Here is a 22,125-nt window from a genome sequence, read left to right as displayed (position 1 = left end):
GAAAGCAAAAATGGGTATGTTTGAAGGAATAGTGGTTCCAACAATGTTGTATGGTTGCGAGGCGTGGGCTATGGATAGGGTTGTGCGCAGGAAGGTGGATGTGCTGGAAATGAGATGTTTGAGGAGAATATGTGGTGTGAGGTGGTTTGATCGAGTAAGTAATGTAAGGGTAAGAGAGATGTGTGGAAATAAAAAGAGTGTAGTTGAGAGAGCAGAAGAGGGTATTTTGAAATGGTTTGGTCACATGGAGAGAATGAGTGAGGAAAGATTGACCAAGAGTATATATGTGTCAGAGGTGGAGGGAATGAGCAGAAGTGGGAGACCTAATTGGAGGGGGAAAGATGGAGTGAAAAAGATTTTGAGTGATCGGGGCCTGAACATGCAGGAGGGTGAAAGGCGTGCAAGGAATAGAGTGAATTGGAACGATGTGGTATACCAGGGTCGACGTGCTGTCAATGGATTGAACCAGGGGATGTGAAGCATCTGGGGTAAACCATGGAAAGTTGTGTGGGGCCTGGATGTGGAAAGGGAGCTGTGGTTTCGGTGCATTATTACATGACAGCTAGAGACTGAGTGTGAACAAATGGGGCCTTTGTTGTCTTTTCCTAGCGCTACCTCGCACACATGAGGGTTGAGGGGGTTGTTATTCCATGTGTGGCGGGGTGGCGATGGGAACAAATAAAGGCAGACAGTATGAATTATGTACATGTGTATATATGCATATGTCTCTGTGTGTATATATATGTGTACATTGAGATGTATAGGTATGTATATTTGCGTGTGTGGACGTGAATGTATGTACATGTGTATGTGGGTGGGTTGGGCCATTCTTTCGTCTGTTTCCTTGCGCTACCTCGCTAACGTGGGAGACAGCGACAAAGCAAAATAAAAAAAAAATAATAATATATATGTATATTATTCCTGGGGAAAGGGGAGAAAGAATACTTCCCACGTATTCCCTGCGTGTCGTAGAAGGTGACTAAAAGGGGAGGGAGCAGGTGGCTGGAAATCCTCCCCTCTCGTTTTTTTCAATTTTCCAAAACAAGGAACAGAGAAGGGGGCCAGGAGAGGATATTCCCTCAAAGGCCAGTCCTCTGTTATTAACACTACCTCGCTAAAGCGGGAAATGGCAAATAGTACGAAAGAAAAAGAAAGATGTGGCCTTTGTTGTCTTGTTCTAGCACTATCTCGCGCACATGCGGGGGGAAGGGGTTGTTATTTCGTGTGTGGCGGGGTGGCGATAGGAATGAATAAAGGCAGACAGTATGAATTATGTACATGTGTATATATGTATATGTCTGTGTGTGTATATATATGTATACATTGAGATGTATAGGTATGTATATTTGCGTGTGTGGACGTGTATGTATATACATGTGTATGTGGGTGAGTTGGGCCATTCTTTCGTCTGTTTCCTTACGCTACATCGCTAACGCGGGAGACAGTGACAAAGCAAAATAAATATATGTATATGGTTGCGAGGCGTGGGCTATGGATAGAGTTGTGCGCAGGAGGGTGGATGTGCTGGAAATGAGATGTTTGAGGACAACATGTGGTGTGAGGTGGTTTGATCGAGTAAGTAATAATAGGGTAAGAGAGATGTCTGGAAATAAAAAGAGTGTGGTTGAGAGAGCAGAAGAGGGTGTTTTCAAATGGCTTGGGCACATGGAGAGAATGAGTGAGGAAAGATTGACCAAGAGGATATACGTGTCGGAGGTGGAGGGAACGAGGAGAAGTGGGAGACCAAATTGGAGGTGGAAAGATGGAGTGAAAAAGATTTTGAGTGATCGGGGCCTGAACATGCAGGAGGGTGAAAGGCTGGCAAGGAATAGAGTGGATTGGATCGATGTGGTATACCGGGGTCGACGTGCTGTCAATGGATTGAATCAGGGCATGTGAAGCGTCTTGGGTAAACCATGGAATGTTCTGTGGGGCCTGGATGTGGAAAGGGAGCTGTGGTTTTGGGCATTATTGCATGACAGCTAGAGACTGAGTGTGAACGAATGGGGCCTTTGTTGTCCTTTCCTAACGCTACCTCACACACATGAGGGGGAAGGGGATGTTATTCCATGTGTGGTGAGGTGGCGATGGGAATGAATAAAGGCAGACAGTGTGAATTGTGTGCATGTGTATATATGTATGTGTCTGTGTGTGTATATATGTGTGTACATTGAGATGTATGGGTATGTATATTTGCGTGTGTGGACGTGTATGTATATACATGTGTATGGGGGTGGGTTGGGCCATTTCTTTCGTCTGTTTCCTTGCGCCACCTCGCAAACGCGGGAGACAGCAACAAAGCAAAATAAATAAAAATAAATAAATAAATATACATACATATATGTATATATATATATATATGGATTTGTATGTAGCATTTATGGATCTGGAGAAGGCATATGATAGAGCTGATAGAGATGCTCTGTGGAAGGTATTAAGAATATATGGTGTGGGAGGCAAGTTGTTAGAAGCAGTGAAAAGTTTTTATCGAGGATGTAAGGCATGTGTACGTGTAGGAAGAGAGGAAAGTGATTGGTTCTCAGTGAATGTAGGTTTGCGGCAGGGGTGTGTGATGTCTCCATGGTTGTTTAATTTGTTTATGGATGGGGTTGTTAGGGAGGTGAATGCAAGAGTTTTGGAAAGAGGGGCAAGTATGAAGTCTATTGGGGATGAGAGAGCTTGGGAAGTGAGTCAGTTGTTGTTCGCTGATGATACAGCGCTGGTGGCTGATTCATGTGAGAAACTGCAGAAGCTGGTGACTGAGTTTGGTAAAGTGTGTGAAAGAAGAAAGTTAAGAGTAAATGTGAATAAGAGCAAGGTTATTAGGTACAGTAGGGTTGAGGGTCAAGTCAATTGGGAAGTAAGTTTGAATGGAGAAAAACTGGAGGAAGTAAAGTGTTTTAGATATCTGGGAGTGGATCTGGCAGCGGATGGAACCATGGAAGCGGAAGTGGATCATAGGGTGGGGGAGGGGGCGAAAATCCTGGGAGCCTTGAAGAATGTTTGGAAGTCGAGAACATTATCTCGGAAAGCAAAAATGGGTATGTTTGAAGGAATAGTGGTTCCAACAATGTTGTATGGTTGCAAGGCGTGGGCTATGGATAGAGTTGTGCGCAGGAGGATGGATGTGCTGCAAATGAGATGTTTGAGTACAATGTGTGGTGTGAGGTGGTTTGATCGAGTAAGTAACGTAACGGTAAGAGAGATGTGTGGAAATAAAAAGAGCGTGGTTGAGAGAGCAGAAGAGGGTGTTTTGAAATGGTTTGGGCACATGGAGAGAATGAGTGAGGAAAGATTGACCAAGAGGATATATGTGTCGGAGGTGGAGGGAACAAGGAGAAGTGGGAGACCAAATTGGAGGTGGAAAGATGGAGTGAAAAAGATTTTGTGTGATTGGGGCCTGAACATGCAGGAGGGTGAAAGGAGGGCAAGGAATAGAGTGAATTGGATCGATGTGGTATACCAGGGTTGACGTGCTGTCAGCGGATTGAATCAGGGCATGTGAAGCGTCTGGGGTAAACCATGGAAAGCTGTGTATGTATATTTGCATGTGTGGACGCATGTATATACATGTGTATGGGGGTGGGTTGGGCCATTTCTTTCGTCTGTTTCCTTGCGCTACCTCGTAAATGCGGGAGACAGCGACAAAGCAACAAAAAAAGAAAAAAAATATATATATATATATATATATATATATATAGTATATTTGAGCGGGTAGGAAAGTTGAAAATTGCACGTTGAGCATCCCTAATCCAAAAATCCGAAATCCTAAATGCTTCAAATTCCGAAACTTTTTAAGCAGCGACATGAAGTTCCATGTCGAAAATTAAAAATATGATCTCACTTGCCCATGCAGGGCTCTGACGCTCTATTGGTGCCAAACAACCACAGAATGTCCACATGGGCAGCTGAGGTTGTGACATCTTAGCCTTCTGATGGTTCAGTGTTACTTAAGCTTTGTTTCTTGTGCAATATTAAAAATATTTCATACGTTATCTTCAGACAATGTGTATAAGTCGTATATGAAGCATATATGGATTCTGTGTTTAAACTTGAGTCCCATCCCCAAGATATCTCATTATCTACTATCCATCATGACAAATGTGTAAAATAGGATGGTATGGAAACAAACAGGTTAGCTGAGACATACCTTAACATTTCAACCATTCAACCATTTTCCTCAGGAGACACTGATTCCAGCATTTGGTAGGACCATATTCCCCAGTAAGTGATGGTCATCCAGTCTAAGTCTAATGCCTTGGCGCATCACTCTCTACTTGGATTGCTTGTCCAGCTGCATTCATGTGTTCACAGTGATCTCCACTGCCTGACATGACCAGCAGATGAACCTAGACCTTGTGTTAATGTTGTTCTTAATCCCTTCCTCTAAGTAAGCTTTCACACTATTACTTAGTAGTCAATGCCAAGACAACTACAGGCAAGTGATAAACCGTTTAGTGATAGTGTCAAAGCTTACCTGGAGGAACAGATTATGAACAACATTACCACAATGTCTGGGTTCATCAGCTGGTCACATCTGGCAGCAGAGATTGCTGTAACTGGATGGAAGCAGTAGGACCAATGATCTAATCAAAGAGCGACACGTCAAGGTGTCCTACCAGGTAACCATCACTGGCTCGGGAACACAGTCCCACCAAATGCTGGAATCAGTATCCCCTGAGGAAGACCTTTGTATGGTTGAAGTGTTGAGGTGTGTCTCAGCCCTAAACCATTTGTTTCCATACCATCCTATTTTCCACATATCATTATGTATATGCAAATATTCCAAAATCCAAAACACTTCTGGTCCTGGGCATTTCAAATAAAGGATACTCAACCTGTATGTACTGATTGATAGAGGTGCATAAGAGAGATTATTGAATATAATTGTTGAGAGGGGCAGCTGGTGGGATGCCATCATCATCTGGTGGAGGCAAAGGTGAAGATTTGTTGGGGGTTTTGGAAAAGAGGAAACAAGATGAGTGAGAAGAGGGGGTGAAAGTAAGTGAGCTTGGAAAAGAGACGTGTGTGAAGAAATACCTGGGGAGATTGAGTATAGCATGATATGAGGTGAGAGTAAGTGAAGTTAAGGGAGTGGGTGAGGAATGGGAGATATTTAGGGAAACAGTGCTGGTATTTGCAAGAGAAGTGTGTGGTATGTGTAAGGTGGGAGGTGGGCGTGAGAAAGGATAATGAGTGGTGGATTGGTGAGAAAAGATAGTAAACGGTGGGCAGGTGAGAAAGTGAAGTGAGTTATGGGCTGAAGAAGTAAAGTTGCCAGTGAAAGAGAAAAGAGAGGTGTATGAGCAATAGAAACTTCCTTGCCAAATTCTCAATGTCAAGGTACACACTGTTTAACAGGGATAGGGCAAACAAAGTACATGATAATGTCCTGCTCTTTGTTATAGCTTATTTAAATCCCGCAGAAAAAACATTGCATTGGTGGGAATGCAGACTCCATTTTTGTACAAATTAAAGACAGATTACTATCTATCCCCTATATACATCCGAGTTCCATTCTGACTGACTAGTCGGATCTTGAAATGGATGTAAGTCAGACATATGTTAGCATGGCAAGTAGAATACGTGTAACTGTACAACTTTCTTTTATCCTACTCAATTTCTATCATGATCATCTTTTTTTGATTAACCAGCTTTATCATATGATTCTGGAGTTTCTTTTTACCTACTATCTAAGATTCTTCAGTTCATATTTCATCATTTTAATTTTCTACATTATGTAAGTTGTAGCGTGATAGTCTCAATTTTGTTTAGCCAATTTTATGAAATTATTTTTTCTTAAATCACTCTATGGTTTATCAAAAAAAATCTTTTATTTATTTTTTACCTTCATGACAGCTCGTTCATCAGCACTTGCAGCTTCTCCTGTGACTTGAACATTGTGCAAGCCATATCTTCTTTTAAATCTAATGAACCAACCATGACTTGCCATGAAGTTCTTGGTGTAATCCTTGCCTGATTGCTCCTTCAAAGTCTCAAAAAGACTTCTAGATTTCGCCTGAATTGTTAGTAAGCTTAGCGGTACATGTTTTTGAATTTGATCTTCCATCCACAGCATCAACAACTTTTCCATTTCATGAATGGGCCCTTGATGTTGCTTTGTTATTGTAGACTTGATACTTGCCAAACCATTCACTGCTTCACATATTTTTTCTTTGTCCTTTAAAATTGTGGAGACTGTCAGATGGGACAACTGCAGATCACGTGCAATCACATTAAACTTTTTTCCTCCTTTGTACTGGGTGATCACCTTTATTTTCAATTCCGAACTGAGCATCTTCCTTAGCTTCTTGCCCGATCTATCAACATGTGATGGGTTTTTCCTATCGCTCATCTTCTTTTTTTTTTTTTCTAAATAACCTAATTACACCTGTAAACCAAATTTCATTTTCATCTGCCAACCCACCAAAAGTTAGCTCTGGTATAAATCATTAGAAATTGTCAGAAATCGAACTCGGCCTAGATTCCAAATATTTCAACTTGTGAACAAAATATCATTTAATTTTTTGAGACATTCTAAAGCTTACAAATGATAATCAAATCCAGACAGATGGATGGATAGAAGTACAGATCGAAGGAAATGGGTAACACTATGTGCCCTCCCTTTTTCAATGGCAGTGGCAAAAACAATATAAACATGGTGACAGACAAAACTTCTCCAAATCAGAAAAGCTTTGATAGGAAAAAATATTCAAACTAAATACCTTTGTAGATGTTGACACGGTCATCTGAATGAGTATACTTGAAAGATACGGCTGCATGGTGAGACTCCAAAACATTCAAGTCATTGTAAAGAATAGCTAGCTCATTGTCTGTATTGCACAGGAATGCACTGAAATAAAAGAAAAGTCATCTAACATCCTGGAAGTGTTTAAACTGGAAAACATGCCATGTTATAAAGTTTCTTTCGGCATACAGATCATGCTACTATATTCCAGTTAGCATGCGTCACTGTAATAACATATCGATAAGAATGATTTAATAATAATCATAATATCTTTCCATAATTGATTGCTGTTTCCCAAGTCAGTGAGTTAGTGCCAGGACAAGAAAAAGAAAGGCTACATCCACTTATACACATATCCAAAAACATACAGACTGAGTATGAATGAATGTGGCTTTTGTTGACTTTTCCTAGCGCTACCTCACGCATGCACGAGGGAGGGTGGTGCCATTTCATGAGTGGCGGTGGCGATGAGAATGGATGAAGGCAGCAAGTATGAATATGTACATGTGCATATATGTATCTGTCTGTTGATGTATATGAATGTATACATTGAAATGTATAGGTATGTATATGTGCATGAGTATGTAGGTGGGTTGGACCACTCCTTTGTCTGTTTCCTTGTGCTACCTTGCTAACGCAGGAGACAACGACTAAGTATAATTATAATAATAATAATAATAATATATATACATATTTGCTTTGAAGAATGAATGTGAGAAATACTTAGAAAAGCAAATGGATTTGTATGTAGCATTTATGGATCTGGAGAAGGCATATGATAGAGTTGATAGAGATTCCCTGTGGAAGGTACTAAGAAAAATATATGGTGTGGGAGGCAAGGTGTTAGAAGCAGTGAAAAGTTTTTATCGAGGATGTAAGGCATGTGTACGTGTAAGAAGAGAGGAAAGTGATTGGTTCTCAGTGAATGTAGGTTTGCGGCAAGGGTGTGTGATGTCTCCATGGTTGTTTAATTTGTTTATGGATGGGGTTGTTAGGGAGGTGAATGCAAGAGTTTTGGAAAGAGGGGCAAGTATGCAGTTTGTTGTGGATCAGAGAGCTTGGGAAGTGAGTCAGTTGTTGTTCGCTGATGATACAGCACTGGAGGCTGATTCATGTGAGAAACTGCAGAAGCTGGTGACTGAGTTTGGTAAAGTGTGTGAAAGAAGAAAGTTAAGAGTAAATGTGAATAAGAGCAAGGTTATTAGGTACAGTAGGGTTGAGGGTCAAGTCAATTGGGAGGTAAGTTTGAATGGAGAAAAACTGGAGGAAGTGAAGTGTTTTAGATATCTGGGAGTGGATCTGGCAGCAGATGGAACCATGGAAGCGGAAGTGAATCATAGGGTGGGGGAGGGGGCGAAAATCCTGGGAGCCTTGAAGAATGTATGGAAGTCGAGAACATTATCTCGGAAAGCAAAAATGGGTATGTTTGAAGTAATAGTGGTTCCAACAATGTTGTATTGTTGCGAGGTGTGGGCTATGGATAGAGTTGTGCGCAGGAGGATGGATGTGCTGGAAAGGAGATGTTTGAGGACAATGTGTGGTGTGAGGTGGTTTGATCAAGTAAGTAATGTAAAGGTAAGAGAGATGTGTGGAAATAAAAAGAGTGTGGTTGAGAGAGCAGAAGAGGGTGTTTTGAAATGGTTTGGGCACATGGAGAGAGTGAGTGAGGAAAGATTGACCAAGAGGATATATGTGTCAGAGGTGGAGGGAACGAGGAGAAGTGGGAGACCAAATTGGAGGTGGAAAGATGGAGTGAAAAAGATTTTGAGTGATTGGGGCCTGAACATGCAGGAGGGTGAAAGGCGGGCAAGGAATAGAGTGAATTGGATCGATGTGGTATACCAGGGTTGACGTGCTGTCAGTGGATTGAATCAGGGCATGTGAAGCGTCTGGGGTAAACCATGGAAAGTTCTGTGGGGCCTGCATGACAGCTAGAGACTGAGTGTGAACGAATGGGGCCTTTGTTGTCTTTTCCTAGCGCTACCTTGCACACATGAGGGGGGAGGGGTATGGTATTCCATGTGTAGCGAGGTGGCAATGGGAATGAATAAAGGCAGACAGTGTGAATTGTGTGCATGGGTATATATGTATGTGTCTAGTGTGTGTATATATATGTGTACATTGAGATGTATGGGTATGTATATTTGCGTGTGTGGACGTGTATGTATATACATGTGTATGGGGGTGGGTTGGGCCATTTCTTTCGTCTGTTTCCTTGCGCTACCTTGCAAACGCGGGAGACAGCGACAAAGCAAAATAAATGAATAAATAAAATATATATATATATATATATATATATATATATATATATATATATATATATTTTTTTTTTTGTCGCTGTCTCCCGCGTTTGCGAGGTAGCGCAAGGAAACAGACGAAAGAAATGGCCCAACCCACCCCCATACACATGTATATACATACACGTCCAAACACGCAAAATATACATACCTACACAGCTTTCCATGGTTCACCCCAGACGCTTCACATGCCCTGATTCGATCCACTGACAGCACGTCAACCCCGGTATACCACATCGATACAATTCACTCTATTCCTTGCCCTCCTTTCACCCTCCTGCATGTTCAGGCCCCGATCACTCAAAATCTTTTTCACTCCATCTTTCCACCTCCAATTTGGTCTCCCACTTCTCCTCGTTTCCTCCACCTCTGACACATATATCCTCTTGGTCAACCTTTCCTCACTCATTCTCTCCATGTGCCCAAACCATTTCAAAACACCCTCTTCCGCTCTCTCAACCACGCTCTTTTTATTTCCACACATCTCTCTTACCCTTACATTACTTACACGATCAAACCACCTCACACCACACATTGTCCTCAAACATCTCATTTCCAGCACATCCACCCTCCTGCGCACAACTCTATCCATAGCCCACGCCTCGCAACCATACAACATTGTTGGAACCACTATTCCTTCAAACATACCCATTTTTGCTTTCGAGATAATGTTCTCGACTTCCACACATTCTTCAAGGCTCCCAGGATTTTCGCCCCCTCCCCCACCCTATGATCCACTTCCGCTTCCATGGTTCCATCCGCTGCCAGATCCACTCCCAGATGTCTAAAACACTTTACTTCCTCCAGTTTTTCTCCATTCAAACTTATCTCCCAATTGACTTGACCCTCAACCCTACTGTACCTAATAACCTTGCTCTTATTCACATTCACTCTTAACTTTCTTCTTTCACACACTTTACCAAACTCAGTCACCAGCTTCTGCAGTTTCTCACATGAATCAGCCTCCAGTGCTATATCATCAGCGAACAACAACTGACTCACTTCCCAAGCTCTCTCATCCAAAACAGACTTCATACTTGCCCCTCTTTCCAAAACTCTTGCATTCACCTCCTAACAACCCCATCCATAAACAAATTAAACAACCATGGAGACATCACACACCCCTGCCGCAAACCTACATTCACTGACAACCAATCACTTTCCTCTCTTCCTACACGTACACATGCCTTACATCCTCGATAAAAACTTTTCACTGCTTCTAACAACTTGCCTCCCACACCATATATTCTTAATACCTTCCACAGAGCATCTCTATCAACTCTATCATATGCCTTCTCCAGATCCATAAATGCTACATACAAATCCATTTGCTTTTCTAAGTATTTCTCACATACATTCTTCAAAGCAAACACCTGATCCACACATCCTCTACCACTTCTGAAACCACACTGCTCTTCCCCAATCTGATGCTCTTTACATGCCTTCACCCTCTCAATTAATACCCTCCCATATAATTTACCAGGAATACTCAACAAACTTATACCTCTGTAATTTGAGCACTCACCCTTATCCCCTTTGCCTTTGTACAATGGCACTATGCACGCATTCCGCCAATCCTCAGGCACCTCACCAACCAGTCAACAATACAGTCACCCCCTTTTTTAATAAATTCCACTGCAATACCATCCAAACCTGCTGCCTTGCCGGCTTTCATCTTCCGCAAAGCTTTTACTACCTCTTCTCTGTTTACCAAATCATTTTCCCTAACCCTCTCACTTTGCACACCACCTCGACCAAAACACCCTATATCTGCCACTCTATCATCAAACACATTCAACAAACCTTCAAAATACTCACTCCATCTCCTTCTCACATCACCACTACTTGTTATCACCTCCCCATTTGCGCCCTTCACTGAAGTTCCCATTTGCTCCCTTGTCTTACGCACTTTATTTACCTCCTTCCAGAACATCTTTTTATTCTCCCTAAAATTTAATGATACCCTCTCACCCCAACTCTCATTTGCCCTCTTTTTCACCTCTTGCACCTTTCTCTTGACCTCCTGTCTCTTTCTTTTATACATCTCCCACTCAATTGCATTTTTTCCCTGCAAAAATCGTCCAAATGCCTCTCTCTTCTCTTTCACTAATAATCTTACTTCTTCATCCCACCACTCACTACCCTTTCTAATCAACCCACCTCCCACTCTTCTCATGCCACAAGCATCTTTTGCGCAATCCATCACTGATTCCCTAAATACATCCCATTCCTCCCCCACTCCCCTTACTTCCATTGTTCTCACCTTTTTCCATTCTGTACTCAGTCTCTCCTGGTACTTCCTCACACAAGTCTCCTTCCCAAGCTCACTTATTCTCACCACCCTCTTCACCCCAACATTCACTCTTCTTTCCTGAAAACCCATACAAATCTTCGCCTTAGCCTCCACAAGATAATGATCAGACATCCCTCCAGTTGCACCTCTCAGCACATTAACATCAAAAAGTCTCTCTTTCGCATGCCTGTCAATTAACACGTAATCCAATAACGCTCTCTGGCTATCTCTCCTACTTACATACGTATACTTATGTATATCTCGCTTTTTAAACCAGGTATTCCCAATCACCAGTCCTTTTTCAGCACAAAAATCTACAAGCTCTTCATCATTTCCATTTACAACACTGAACACCCCATGTATACCAATTATTCCCTCAACTGCCACATTACTCACCTTTGCATTCAAATCAACCATCACTATAACCCGGTCTTGTGCATCAAAACCACTAACACACTCATTCAGCTGCTCCCAAAACACTTGCCTCTCATGATCTTTCTTCTCATGCCCAGGTGCATACGCACCAATAATCACCCATCTCTCTCCATCAACTTTCAGTTTTACCCATATTAATCGAGAATTTACTTTCTTACATTCTATCACATACTCCCACAACTCCTGTTTCAGGAGTACTGCTACTCCTTCCCTTGCTCTTGTCCTCTCACTAACCCCTGACTTTACTCCCAAGACATTCCCAAACCACTCTTCCCCTTTACCCTTGAGCTTCGTTTCACTCAGAGCCAAAACATCCAGGTTCCTTTCCTCAAACATACTACCTATCTCTCCTTTTTTCACATCTTGGTTACATCCACACACATTTAGACACCCCAGTCTGAGCCTTCAAGGAGGATGAGCACTCCCTGAGTGAATCCTTCTTCTGTTTCCCATTTTAGAAAGTTAAAAAATACACGGAGGGGAGGATTTCTGGCCCCCCGCTCCCGTCCCCTCTAGTCGCCTTCTACAATGGGGGTGAATCGTGGGGTGGGGGAGTTGTTGAAGGTTCTGGGAGCCTTGAAGAGTGTGTGGAGGTCGGGAAGTTGTCTCGGGCGGCGGAAATGGGTGTGTTTGAGGGAATAGTGGTTCCAACAATGTTGTGTGGTTGCGAGGCGTGGGCTATAGATAGAGTTGTGCGCAGGAGGGTGGATGTGCTTGAAATGAAGTGTTTGGGGACAATGTGTGGTGTGAGGTGGTTTGGTCGAGTGGGTGATGATAGGGTGAGAGAAATGTGTGGTAATGGGGAGAGTGTGATTGAGTGAGCAGAGGAGGGTGTTTTGAGGTGGTTTGGTCACATGGAGAGAATGAGTGGGGAGGGATTGACCAAGAGGATGTATGTGTCAGAGGTGGAGGGAACGAGGAGAAGTGGGAGACCAAATTGGAAGTGGAGGGATGGAATGAAAGAGATTTTGAGTGATCAGGGCCTGAGCATGCAGGAGGGTGGGGGACATGCAGGGAATAGAGTGAATTGGGACGATGTGGTATACCGGGGTCGACGTGCTGTCAATGGATTGAACCATGGCATGTGAGGCGTCTGGGGTAAACCATGGAGAGTTCTGTGGGGCCTGGATGTGGAAAGGGAGCTGTGGTTTCGGGGCCTTTGCTGTCTTCCTAGCGCTACCTCGCGCACATGAGGGGGGAGGGGGTTGTTATTTCATGTGTGGCAGGGTGGCGATGGGAAATGAAAAAAGGCACACAGTATGTATTATGTACATGTGAATATATGTGTATGTCTGTGTGTGTATATATACGTATACGTTGAGATGTATAGGTATGTATATTTGCGTGTGTGAACGTTTATGTATATACATGTGCATGTGGGTGGGTTGGGCCATTCTTTCATCTGTTTCCTTGCGCTACCTCACTAATGCGGGAGACAGCGACAAAGCAAAATAAATAAATAAATAAATATATATATGTATATATATATATATATTCTTTTTCTTTTTTCAAACTGTTCGCCATTTCCCGCATTAGCGAGGTAGCGTTAAGAACAGAGGACTGGGCCTTTGAGGGAATACCCTCACCTGGCCCAATTCTCTGTTCCTTCTTTTGCAAAATTAAAAAAAAAAAAAAAAAAAAAAACGAGAGGGGAGGATTTCCAGCCCCCCGCTCCCTCCCCTTTTAGTCGCCTTTTACGACACGCAGGGCGACTAAAAGGGGAGGGAGCGGGGGGCTGGAAATCCTCCCCTCTCGTTTTTTTTTTTTTTTTTTTTTAAATTTTCCAAAAGAAGGAACAGAGAATATATATATATATATATATATATATATATATATATATATATATATATATATATATATATATATATATATATTATTATTATATTATTTTTTATTATACTTTGTCGCTGTCTCCCGCGTTTGCGAGGTAGCGCAAGGAAACAGACGAAAGAAATGGCCCAACCCCCCCCATACACATGTATATACATACGTCCACACACGCAAATATACATACCTACACAGCTTTCCATGGTTTACCCCAGATGCTTCACATGCCTTGATTCAATCCACTGACAGCACGTCAACCCCGGTATACCACATCGCTCCAATTCACTCTATTCCTTGCCCTCCTTTCACCCTCCTGCATGTTCAGGCCCCGATCACAGAAAATCTTTTTCACTCCATCTTTCCACCTCCAATTTGGTCTCCCTCTTCTCCTCGTTCCCTCCACCTCCGACACATATATCCTCTTGGTCAATCTTTCCTCACTCATTCTCTCCATGTGCCCAAACCACTTTAAAACACCCTCTTCTGCTCTCTCAACCACGCTCTTTTTATTTCCACACATCTCTCTTACCCTTACGTTACTCACTCGATCAAACCACCTCACACCACACATTGTCCTCAAACATCTCATTTCCAGCACATCCATCCTCCTGCGCACAACTCTATCCATAGCCCACGCCTCGCAACCATACAACATTGTTGGAACCACTATTCCTTCAAACATACCCATTTTTGCTTTCCGAGATAATATATATATATATATATATATATATATATATATATATATATATATATATATATATATATATATATATATGTATATATATATTTTTTTTTTTTTTCATACGATTCGCCATTTCCCGCATTTGTGAGGTAGCGTTAAGACCAGAGGACTGGGCCTTACAGGGAAACTCCTCACCTGGCCCCCTTCTCTGTTCCTTCTTTTGGAAAATTAAAAAAAAACGAGAGGGGAGGATTTCCAGCCACCCGCTCCCTCCCCTTTTAGTCGCCTTCTACGACACGCAGGGAATATGGGGAAGTATTCTTTCTCCCCTATCCCCAGGGATAATATATATATATATATATATATATATATATAAGTATATATATATTTTTTTTTTTCAAACTATTCGCCATTTCCCGCGTTAGCGAGGTAGCATTAAGAACTGAGGACTGGGCCATTGAGGGAATATCCTCACCTGGCCCCCTTCTCTGTTCCTTCTTTTGGAAAATTAAAAAAAATTGAGAGGGGAGGATTTCCAGCCCCCCCGCTCCCTCCCCTTTTAGTCGCCTTCTACGACACGCAGGGAATACGTGGGAAGTATTCTTTCTCCCCTATCCCCAGGGAATAAATATATATATATATATATATATATATATATATATATATATATATATATATATATATATATATATTTTTTCTTTTTTTTATACTTTGTCGCTGTCTCCCGCGTTTGCGAGGTAGCGCAAGGAAACAGACGAAAGAAATGGCCCAACCCCCCCCATACACATGTACATACACACGTCCACACACGCAAATATACATACCTACACAGCTTTCCATGGTTTACCCCGGACGCTTCACATGCCTTGATTCAATCCACTGACAGCACGTCAACCCCGGTATACCACATCGCTCCAATTCACTCTATTCCTTGCCCTCCTTTCACCCTCCTGCATGTTCAGGCCCCGATCACACAAAATCCTTTTCACTCCATCTTTCCACCTCCAATTTGGTCTCCCTCTTCTCCTCGTTCCCTCCACCTCCGACACATATATCCTCTTGGTCAATCTTTCCTCACTCATTCTCTCCATGTGCCCAAACCATTTCAAAACACCCTCTTCTGCTCTCTCAACCACACTCTTTTTATTTCCACACATCTCTCTTACCCTTACGTTACTTACTCGATCAAACCACCTCACACCACACATTGTCCTCAAACATCTCATTTCCAGCACATCCATCCTCCTGCGCACAACTCTATCCATAGCCCACGCCTCGCAACCATACAACATTGTTGGAACTACTATTCCTTCAAACATACCCATTTTTGCTTTCCGGGATAATGTTCTCGACTTCCACACATTTTTCAAGGCTCCCAAAATTTTCGCCCCCTCCCCCACCCTATGATCCACTTCCGCTTCCATGGTTCTATCCGCTGACAGATCCACTCCCAGATATCTAAAACACTTCACTTCCTCCAGTTTTTCTCCATTCAAACTCACCTCCCAATTGACTTGACCCTCAACCCTACTGTACCTAATAACCTTGCTCTTATTCACATTTACTCTTAACTTTCTTCTTCCACACACTTTACCAAACTCCGTCACCAGCTTCTGCAGTTTCTCACATGAATCCGCCACCAGCGCTGTATCATCAGCGAACAACAACTGACTCACTTCCCAAGCTCTCTCATCCCCAACAGACTTCATACTTGCCCCTCTTTCCAAGACTCTTGCATTTACCTCCCTAACAACCCCATCCATAAACAAATTAAACAACCATGGAGACATCACACACCCCTGCCGCAAACCTACATTCACTGAGAACCAATCACTTTCCTCTCTTCCTACACGTACACATGCCTTACATCCTCGATAAAAACTTTTCACTGCTTCTAACAACTTGCCTCCCACACCATATATTCTTAATACCTTCCACAGAGCATCTCTATCAACTCTATCATATGCCTTCTCCAGATCCATAAATGCTACATACAAATCCATTTGCTTTTCTAAGTATTTCTCGCATACATTCTTCAAAGCAAACACCTGATCCACACATCCTCTACCACTTCTGAAACCACACTGCTCTTCCCCAATCTGATGCTCTGTACATGCCTTCACCCTCTCAATCAATACTCTCCCATATAATTTACCAGGAATACTCAACAAACTTATACCTCTGTAATTTGAGCACTCACTCTTATCCCCTTTGCCTTTGTACAATGGCACTATGCACGCATTCCGCCAATCCTCAGGCACCTCACCATGAGTCATACATACATTAAATAACCTTACCAACCAGTCAACAATACAGTCACCCCCTTTTTTAATAAATTCCACTGCAATACCATCCAAACCTGCTGCCTTGCCGGCTTTCATCTTCCGCAAAGCTTTTACTACCTCTTCTCTGTTTACCAAATCATTTTCCCTATATATATATATATATATATATATATATATATATATATATATATATATATATATATTTTTTTTTCTTTTCTTTCAAACTATTCGCCATTTCCCGCATTAGCAAGGTAGCGTTAAGAACAGAGGACTGGGCCTCTGAGGGAATATCCTCACCTGGCCCCCTTCTCTGTTCCTTCTTTTGGAAAAAAAAAGAAAAAAAGAGGAGGATTTCCAGCCCCCCGCTCCCTCCCCTTTTAGTCACCTTCTGCGACACGCAGGGAATACGTGGGAAGTATTCTTTCTCCCCTATCCCCTCCCTATACACCCCTCCTGGCCCTCTACAGTATGTCCTACCACAGCCCCTAGCCTTAATTTCTTACAGCAATCAAATATGCTTACACAACAACTGTAGCAAGTACAACATTAACAAAAATATGTGGTAATTATAATAAGGATGAGAATATAAAACAAAACTATTTCACATAACTTTGGTGTATATATATATATATATAAATATATATATATATATATATATATATATATATATATATATATATATATATATATATATATATATATTGTATCCCTGGGGATAGGGGAGAAAGAATATGTCCCACGTATTTCCTGCCTGTCATAGAAGGCGACTGAAAGGGAAGGGAGCGGGGGGGCTGGAAATCCTCCCCTTTTTTTTTTTTTTTTCCAAAGAAGGAACAGAGAAGGAGGCCAGATGAGGATATTATATTTCCTCAAAGGCCCAGTCCTCTGTTCTTAACGCTACCTTGCTAACGCAGGAAATGGCGAATAGTATGAAAGAAAAGTGTTTTAGATATCTGGGAGTGGATCTGGCAGCAGATGGAACCATGGAAGCGGAAGTGAATCATAGGGTGGGGGAGGGGGCGAAAATCCTGGGAGCCTTGAAGAATGTATGGAAGTCGAGAACATTATCTCGGAAAGCAAAAATGGGTATGTTTGAAGTAATAGTGGTTCCAACAATGTTGTATGGTTGCGAGGCGTGGGCTATGGATAGAGTTGTGCGCAGGAGGGTGGATGTGCTGGAAAGGAGATGTTTGAGGACAATGTGTGGTGTGAGGTGGTTTGATCAAGTAAGTAATGTAAAGGTAAGAGAGATGTGTGGAAATAAAAAGAGTGTGGTTGAGAGAGCAGAAGAGGGTGTTTTGAAATGGTTTGGGCACATGGAGAGAGTGAGTGAGGAAAGATTGACCAAGAGGATATATGTGTCGGAGGTGGAGGGAACGAGGAGAAGTGGGAGACCAAATTGGAGGTGGAAAGATGGAGTGAAAAAGATTTTGAGTGATTGGGGCCTGAACATGCAGGAGGGTGAAAGGCGGGCAAGGAATAGAGTGAATTGGATCGATGTGGTATACCAGGGTTGACGTGCTGTCAGTGGATTGAATCAGGGCATGTGAAGCGTCTGGGGTAAACCATGGAAAGTTCTGTGGGGCCTGCATGACAGCTAGAGACTGAGTGTGAACGAATGGGGCCTTTGTTGTCTTTTCCTAGCGCTACCTTGCACACATGAGGGGGGAGGGGGATGGTATTCCATGTGTAGCGAGGTGGCAATGGGAATGAATAAAGGCAGACAGTGTGAATTGTGTGCATGGGTATATATGTATGTGTCTAGTGTGTGTATATATATGTGTACATTGAGATGTATGGGTATGTATATTTGCGTGTGTGGACGTGTATGTATATACATGTGTATGGGGGTGGGTTGGGCCATTTCTTTCGTCTGTTTCCTTGCGCTACCTTGCAAACGCGGGAGACAGCGACAAAGCAAAATAAATGAATAAATAAAATATATATATATATATATATATATATATATATATATATATATATATATTTTTTTTTTGTCGCTGTCTCCCGCGTTTGCGAGGTAGCGCAAGGAAACAGACGAAAGAAATGGCCCAACCCACCCCCATACACATGTATATACATACACGTCCAAACACGCAAAATATACATACCTACACAGCTTTCCATGGTTCACCCCAGACGCTTCACATGCCCTGATTCGATCCACTGACAGCACGTCAACCCCAGTATACCACATCGATACAATTCACTCTATTCCTTGCCCTCCTTTCACCCTCCTGCATGTTCAGGCCCCGATCACTCAAAATCTTTTTCACTCCATCTTTCCACCTCCAATTTGGTCTCCCACTTCTCCTCGTTTCCTCCACCTCTGACACATATATCCTCTTGGTCAACCTTTCCTCACTCATTCTCTCCATGTGCCCAAACCATTTCAAAACACCCTCTTCCGCTCTCTCAACCACGCTCTTTTTATTTCCACACATCTCTCTTACCCTTACATTACTTACACGATCAAACCACCTCACACCACACATTGTCCTCAAACATCTCATTTCCAGCACATCCACCCTCCTGCGCACAACTCTATCCATAGCCCACGCCTCGCAACCATACAACATTGTTGGAACCACTATTCCTTCAAACATACCCATTTTTGCTTTCGAGATAATGTTCTCGACTTCCACACATTCTTCAAGGCTCCCAGGATTTTCGCCCCCTCCCCCACCCTATGATCCACTTCCGCTTCCATGGTTCCATCCGCTGCCAGATCCACTCCCAGATGTCTAAAACACTTTACTTCCTCCAGTTTTTCTCCATTCAAACTTATCTCCCAATTGACTTGACCCTCAACCCTACTGTACCTAATAACCTTGCTCTTATTCACATTCACTCTTAACTTTCTTCTTTCACACACTTTACCAAACTCAGTCACCAGCTTCTGCAGTTTCTCACATGAATCAGCCTCCAGTGCTATATCATCAGCGAACAACAACTGACTCACTTCCCAAGCTCTCTCATCCAAAACAGACTTCATACTTGCCCCTCTTTCCAAAACTCTTGCATTCACCTCCTAACAACCCCATCCATAAACAAATTAAACAACCATGGAGACATCACACACCCCTGCCGCAAACCTACATTCACTGACAACCAATCACTTTCCTCTCTTCCTACACGTACACATGCCTTACATCCTCGATAAAAACTTTTCACTGCTTCTAACAACTTGCCTCCCACACCATATATTCTTAATACCTTCCACAGAGCATCTCTATCAACTCTATCATATGCCTTCTCCAGATCCATAAATGCTACATACAAATCCATTTGCTTTTCTAAGTATTTCTCACATACATTCTTCAAAGCAAACACCTGATCCACACATCCTCTACCACTTCTGAAACCACACTGCTCTTCCCCAATCTGATGCTCTTTACATGCCTTCACCCTCTCAATTAATACCCTCCCATATAATTTACCAGGAATACTCAACAAACTTATACCTCTGTAATTTGAGCACTCACCCTTATCCCCTTTGCCTTTGTACAATGGCACTATGCACGCATTCCGCCAATCCTCAGGCACCTCACCAACCAGTCAACAATACAGTCACCCCCTTTTTTAATAAATTCCACTGCAATACCATCCAAACCTGCTGCCTTGCCGGCTTTCATCTTCCGCAAAGCTTTTACTACCTCTTCTCTGTTTACCAAATCATTTTCCCTAACCCTCTCACTTTGCACACCACCTCGACCAAAACACCCTATATCTGCCACTCTATCATCAAACACATTCAACAAACCTTCAAAATACTCACTCCATCTCCTTCTCACATCACCACTACTTGTTATCACCTCCCCATTTGCGCCCTTCACTGAAGTTCCCATTTGCTCCCTTGTCTTACGCACTTTATTTACCTCCTTCCAGAACATCTTTTTATTCTCCCTAAAATTTAATGATACCCTCTCACCCCAACTCTCATTTGCCCTCTTTTTCACCTCTTGCACCTTTCTCTTGACCTCCTGTCTCTTTCTTTTATACATCTCCCACTCAATTGCATTTTTTCCCTGCAAAAATCGTCCAAATGCCTCTCTCTTCTCTTTCACTAATAATCTTACTTCTTCATCCCACCACTCACTACCCTTTCTAATCAACCCACCTCCCACTCTTCTCATGCCACAAGCATCTTTTGCGCAATCCATCACTGATTCCCTAAATACATCCCATTCCTCCCCCACTCCCCTTACTTCCATTGTTCTCACCTTTTTCCATTCTGTACTCAGTCTCTCCTGGTACTTCCTCACACAAGTCTCCTTCCCAAGCTCACTTATTCTCACCACCCTCTTCACCCCAACATTCACTCTTCTTTCCTGAAAACCCATACAAATCTTCGCCTTAGCCTCCACAAGATAATGATCAGACATCCCTCCAGTTGCACCTCTCAGCACATTAACATCAAAAAGTCTCTCTTTCGCATGCCTGTCAATTAACACGTAATCCAATAACGCTCTCTGGCTATCTCTCCTACTTACATACGTATACTTATGTATATCTCGCTTTTTAAACCAGGTATTCCCAATCACCAGTCCATTTTCAGCACAAAAATCTACAAGCTCTTCATCATTTCCATTTACAACACTGAACACCCCATGTATACCAATTATTCCCTCAACTGCCACATTACTCACCTTTGCATTCAAATCAACCATCACTATAACCCGGTCTTGTGCATCAAAACCACTAACACACTCATTCAGCTGCTCCCAAAACACTTGCCTCTCATGATCTTTCTTCTCATGCCCAGGTGCATACGCACCAATAATCACCCATCTCTCTCCATCAACTTTCAGTTTTACCCATATTAATCGAGAATTTACTTTCTTACATTCTATCACATACTCCCACAACTCCTGTTTCAGGAGTACTGCTACTCCTTCCCTTGCTCTTGTCCTCTCACTAACCCCTGACTTTACTCCCAAGACATTCCCAAACCACTCTTCCCCTTTACCCTTGAGCTTCGTTTCACTCAGAGCCAAAACATCCAGGTTCCTTTCCTCAAACATACTACCTATCTCTCCTTTTTTCACATCTTGGTTACATCCACACACATTTAGACACCCCAGTCTGAGCCTTCAAGGAGGATGAGCACTCCCTGAGTGAATCCTTCTTCTGTTTCCCATTTTAGAAAGTTAAAAAATACACGGAGGGGAGGATTTCTGGCCCCCCGCTCCCGTCCCCTCTAGTCGCCTTCTACAATGGGGGTGAATCGTGGGGTGGGGGAGTTGTTGAAGGTTCTGGGAGCCTTGAAGAGTGTGTGGAGGTCGGGAAGTTGTCTCAGGGGGCGGAAATGGGTGTGTTTGAGGGAATAGTGGTTCCAACAATGTTGTGTGGTTGCGAGGCGTGGGCTATAGATAGAGTTGTGCGCAGGAGGGTGGATGTGCTTGAAATGAAGTGTTTGGGGACAATGTGTGGTGTGGGGTGGTTTGGTCGAGTGGGTGATGATAGGGTGAGAGAAATGTGTAGTAATGGGGAGAGTGTGATTGAGTGAGCAGAGGAGGGTGTTTTGAGGTGGTTTGGTCACATGGAGAGAATGAGTG

General features: G+C 42.7%; 1 protein-coding gene across 1 annotated transcript in view; it reads right to left on the bottom strand.

The window, feature by feature from the left end:
- Positions 1-22,125, bottom strand: part of Pde8 (phosphodiesterase 8) — a 302,345-nt gene that overhangs the window by 55,599 nt on the left and 224,621 nt on the right. Inside the window, exon 17 of the mRNA XM_071663763.1 lies at positions 6,726-6,853. Coding sequence (XP_071519864.1) covers positions 6,726-6,853 — 128 coding nt within the window. The remainder of the gene's footprint in view (positions 1-6,725; positions 6,854-22,125) is intronic.

Source organism: Panulirus ornatus, chromosome 7 (assembly GCF_036320965.1).
Source record: "Panulirus ornatus isolate Po-2019 chromosome 7, ASM3632096v1, whole genome shotgun sequence".
NCBI classification, from domain to species: domain Eukaryota; kingdom Metazoa; phylum Arthropoda; class Malacostraca; order Decapoda; family Palinuridae; genus Panulirus; species Panulirus ornatus.
The sequence above is the reverse complement of the archived record's forward strand: the minus strand, read 5'-3'. Positions and strand labels throughout refer to the sequence as shown.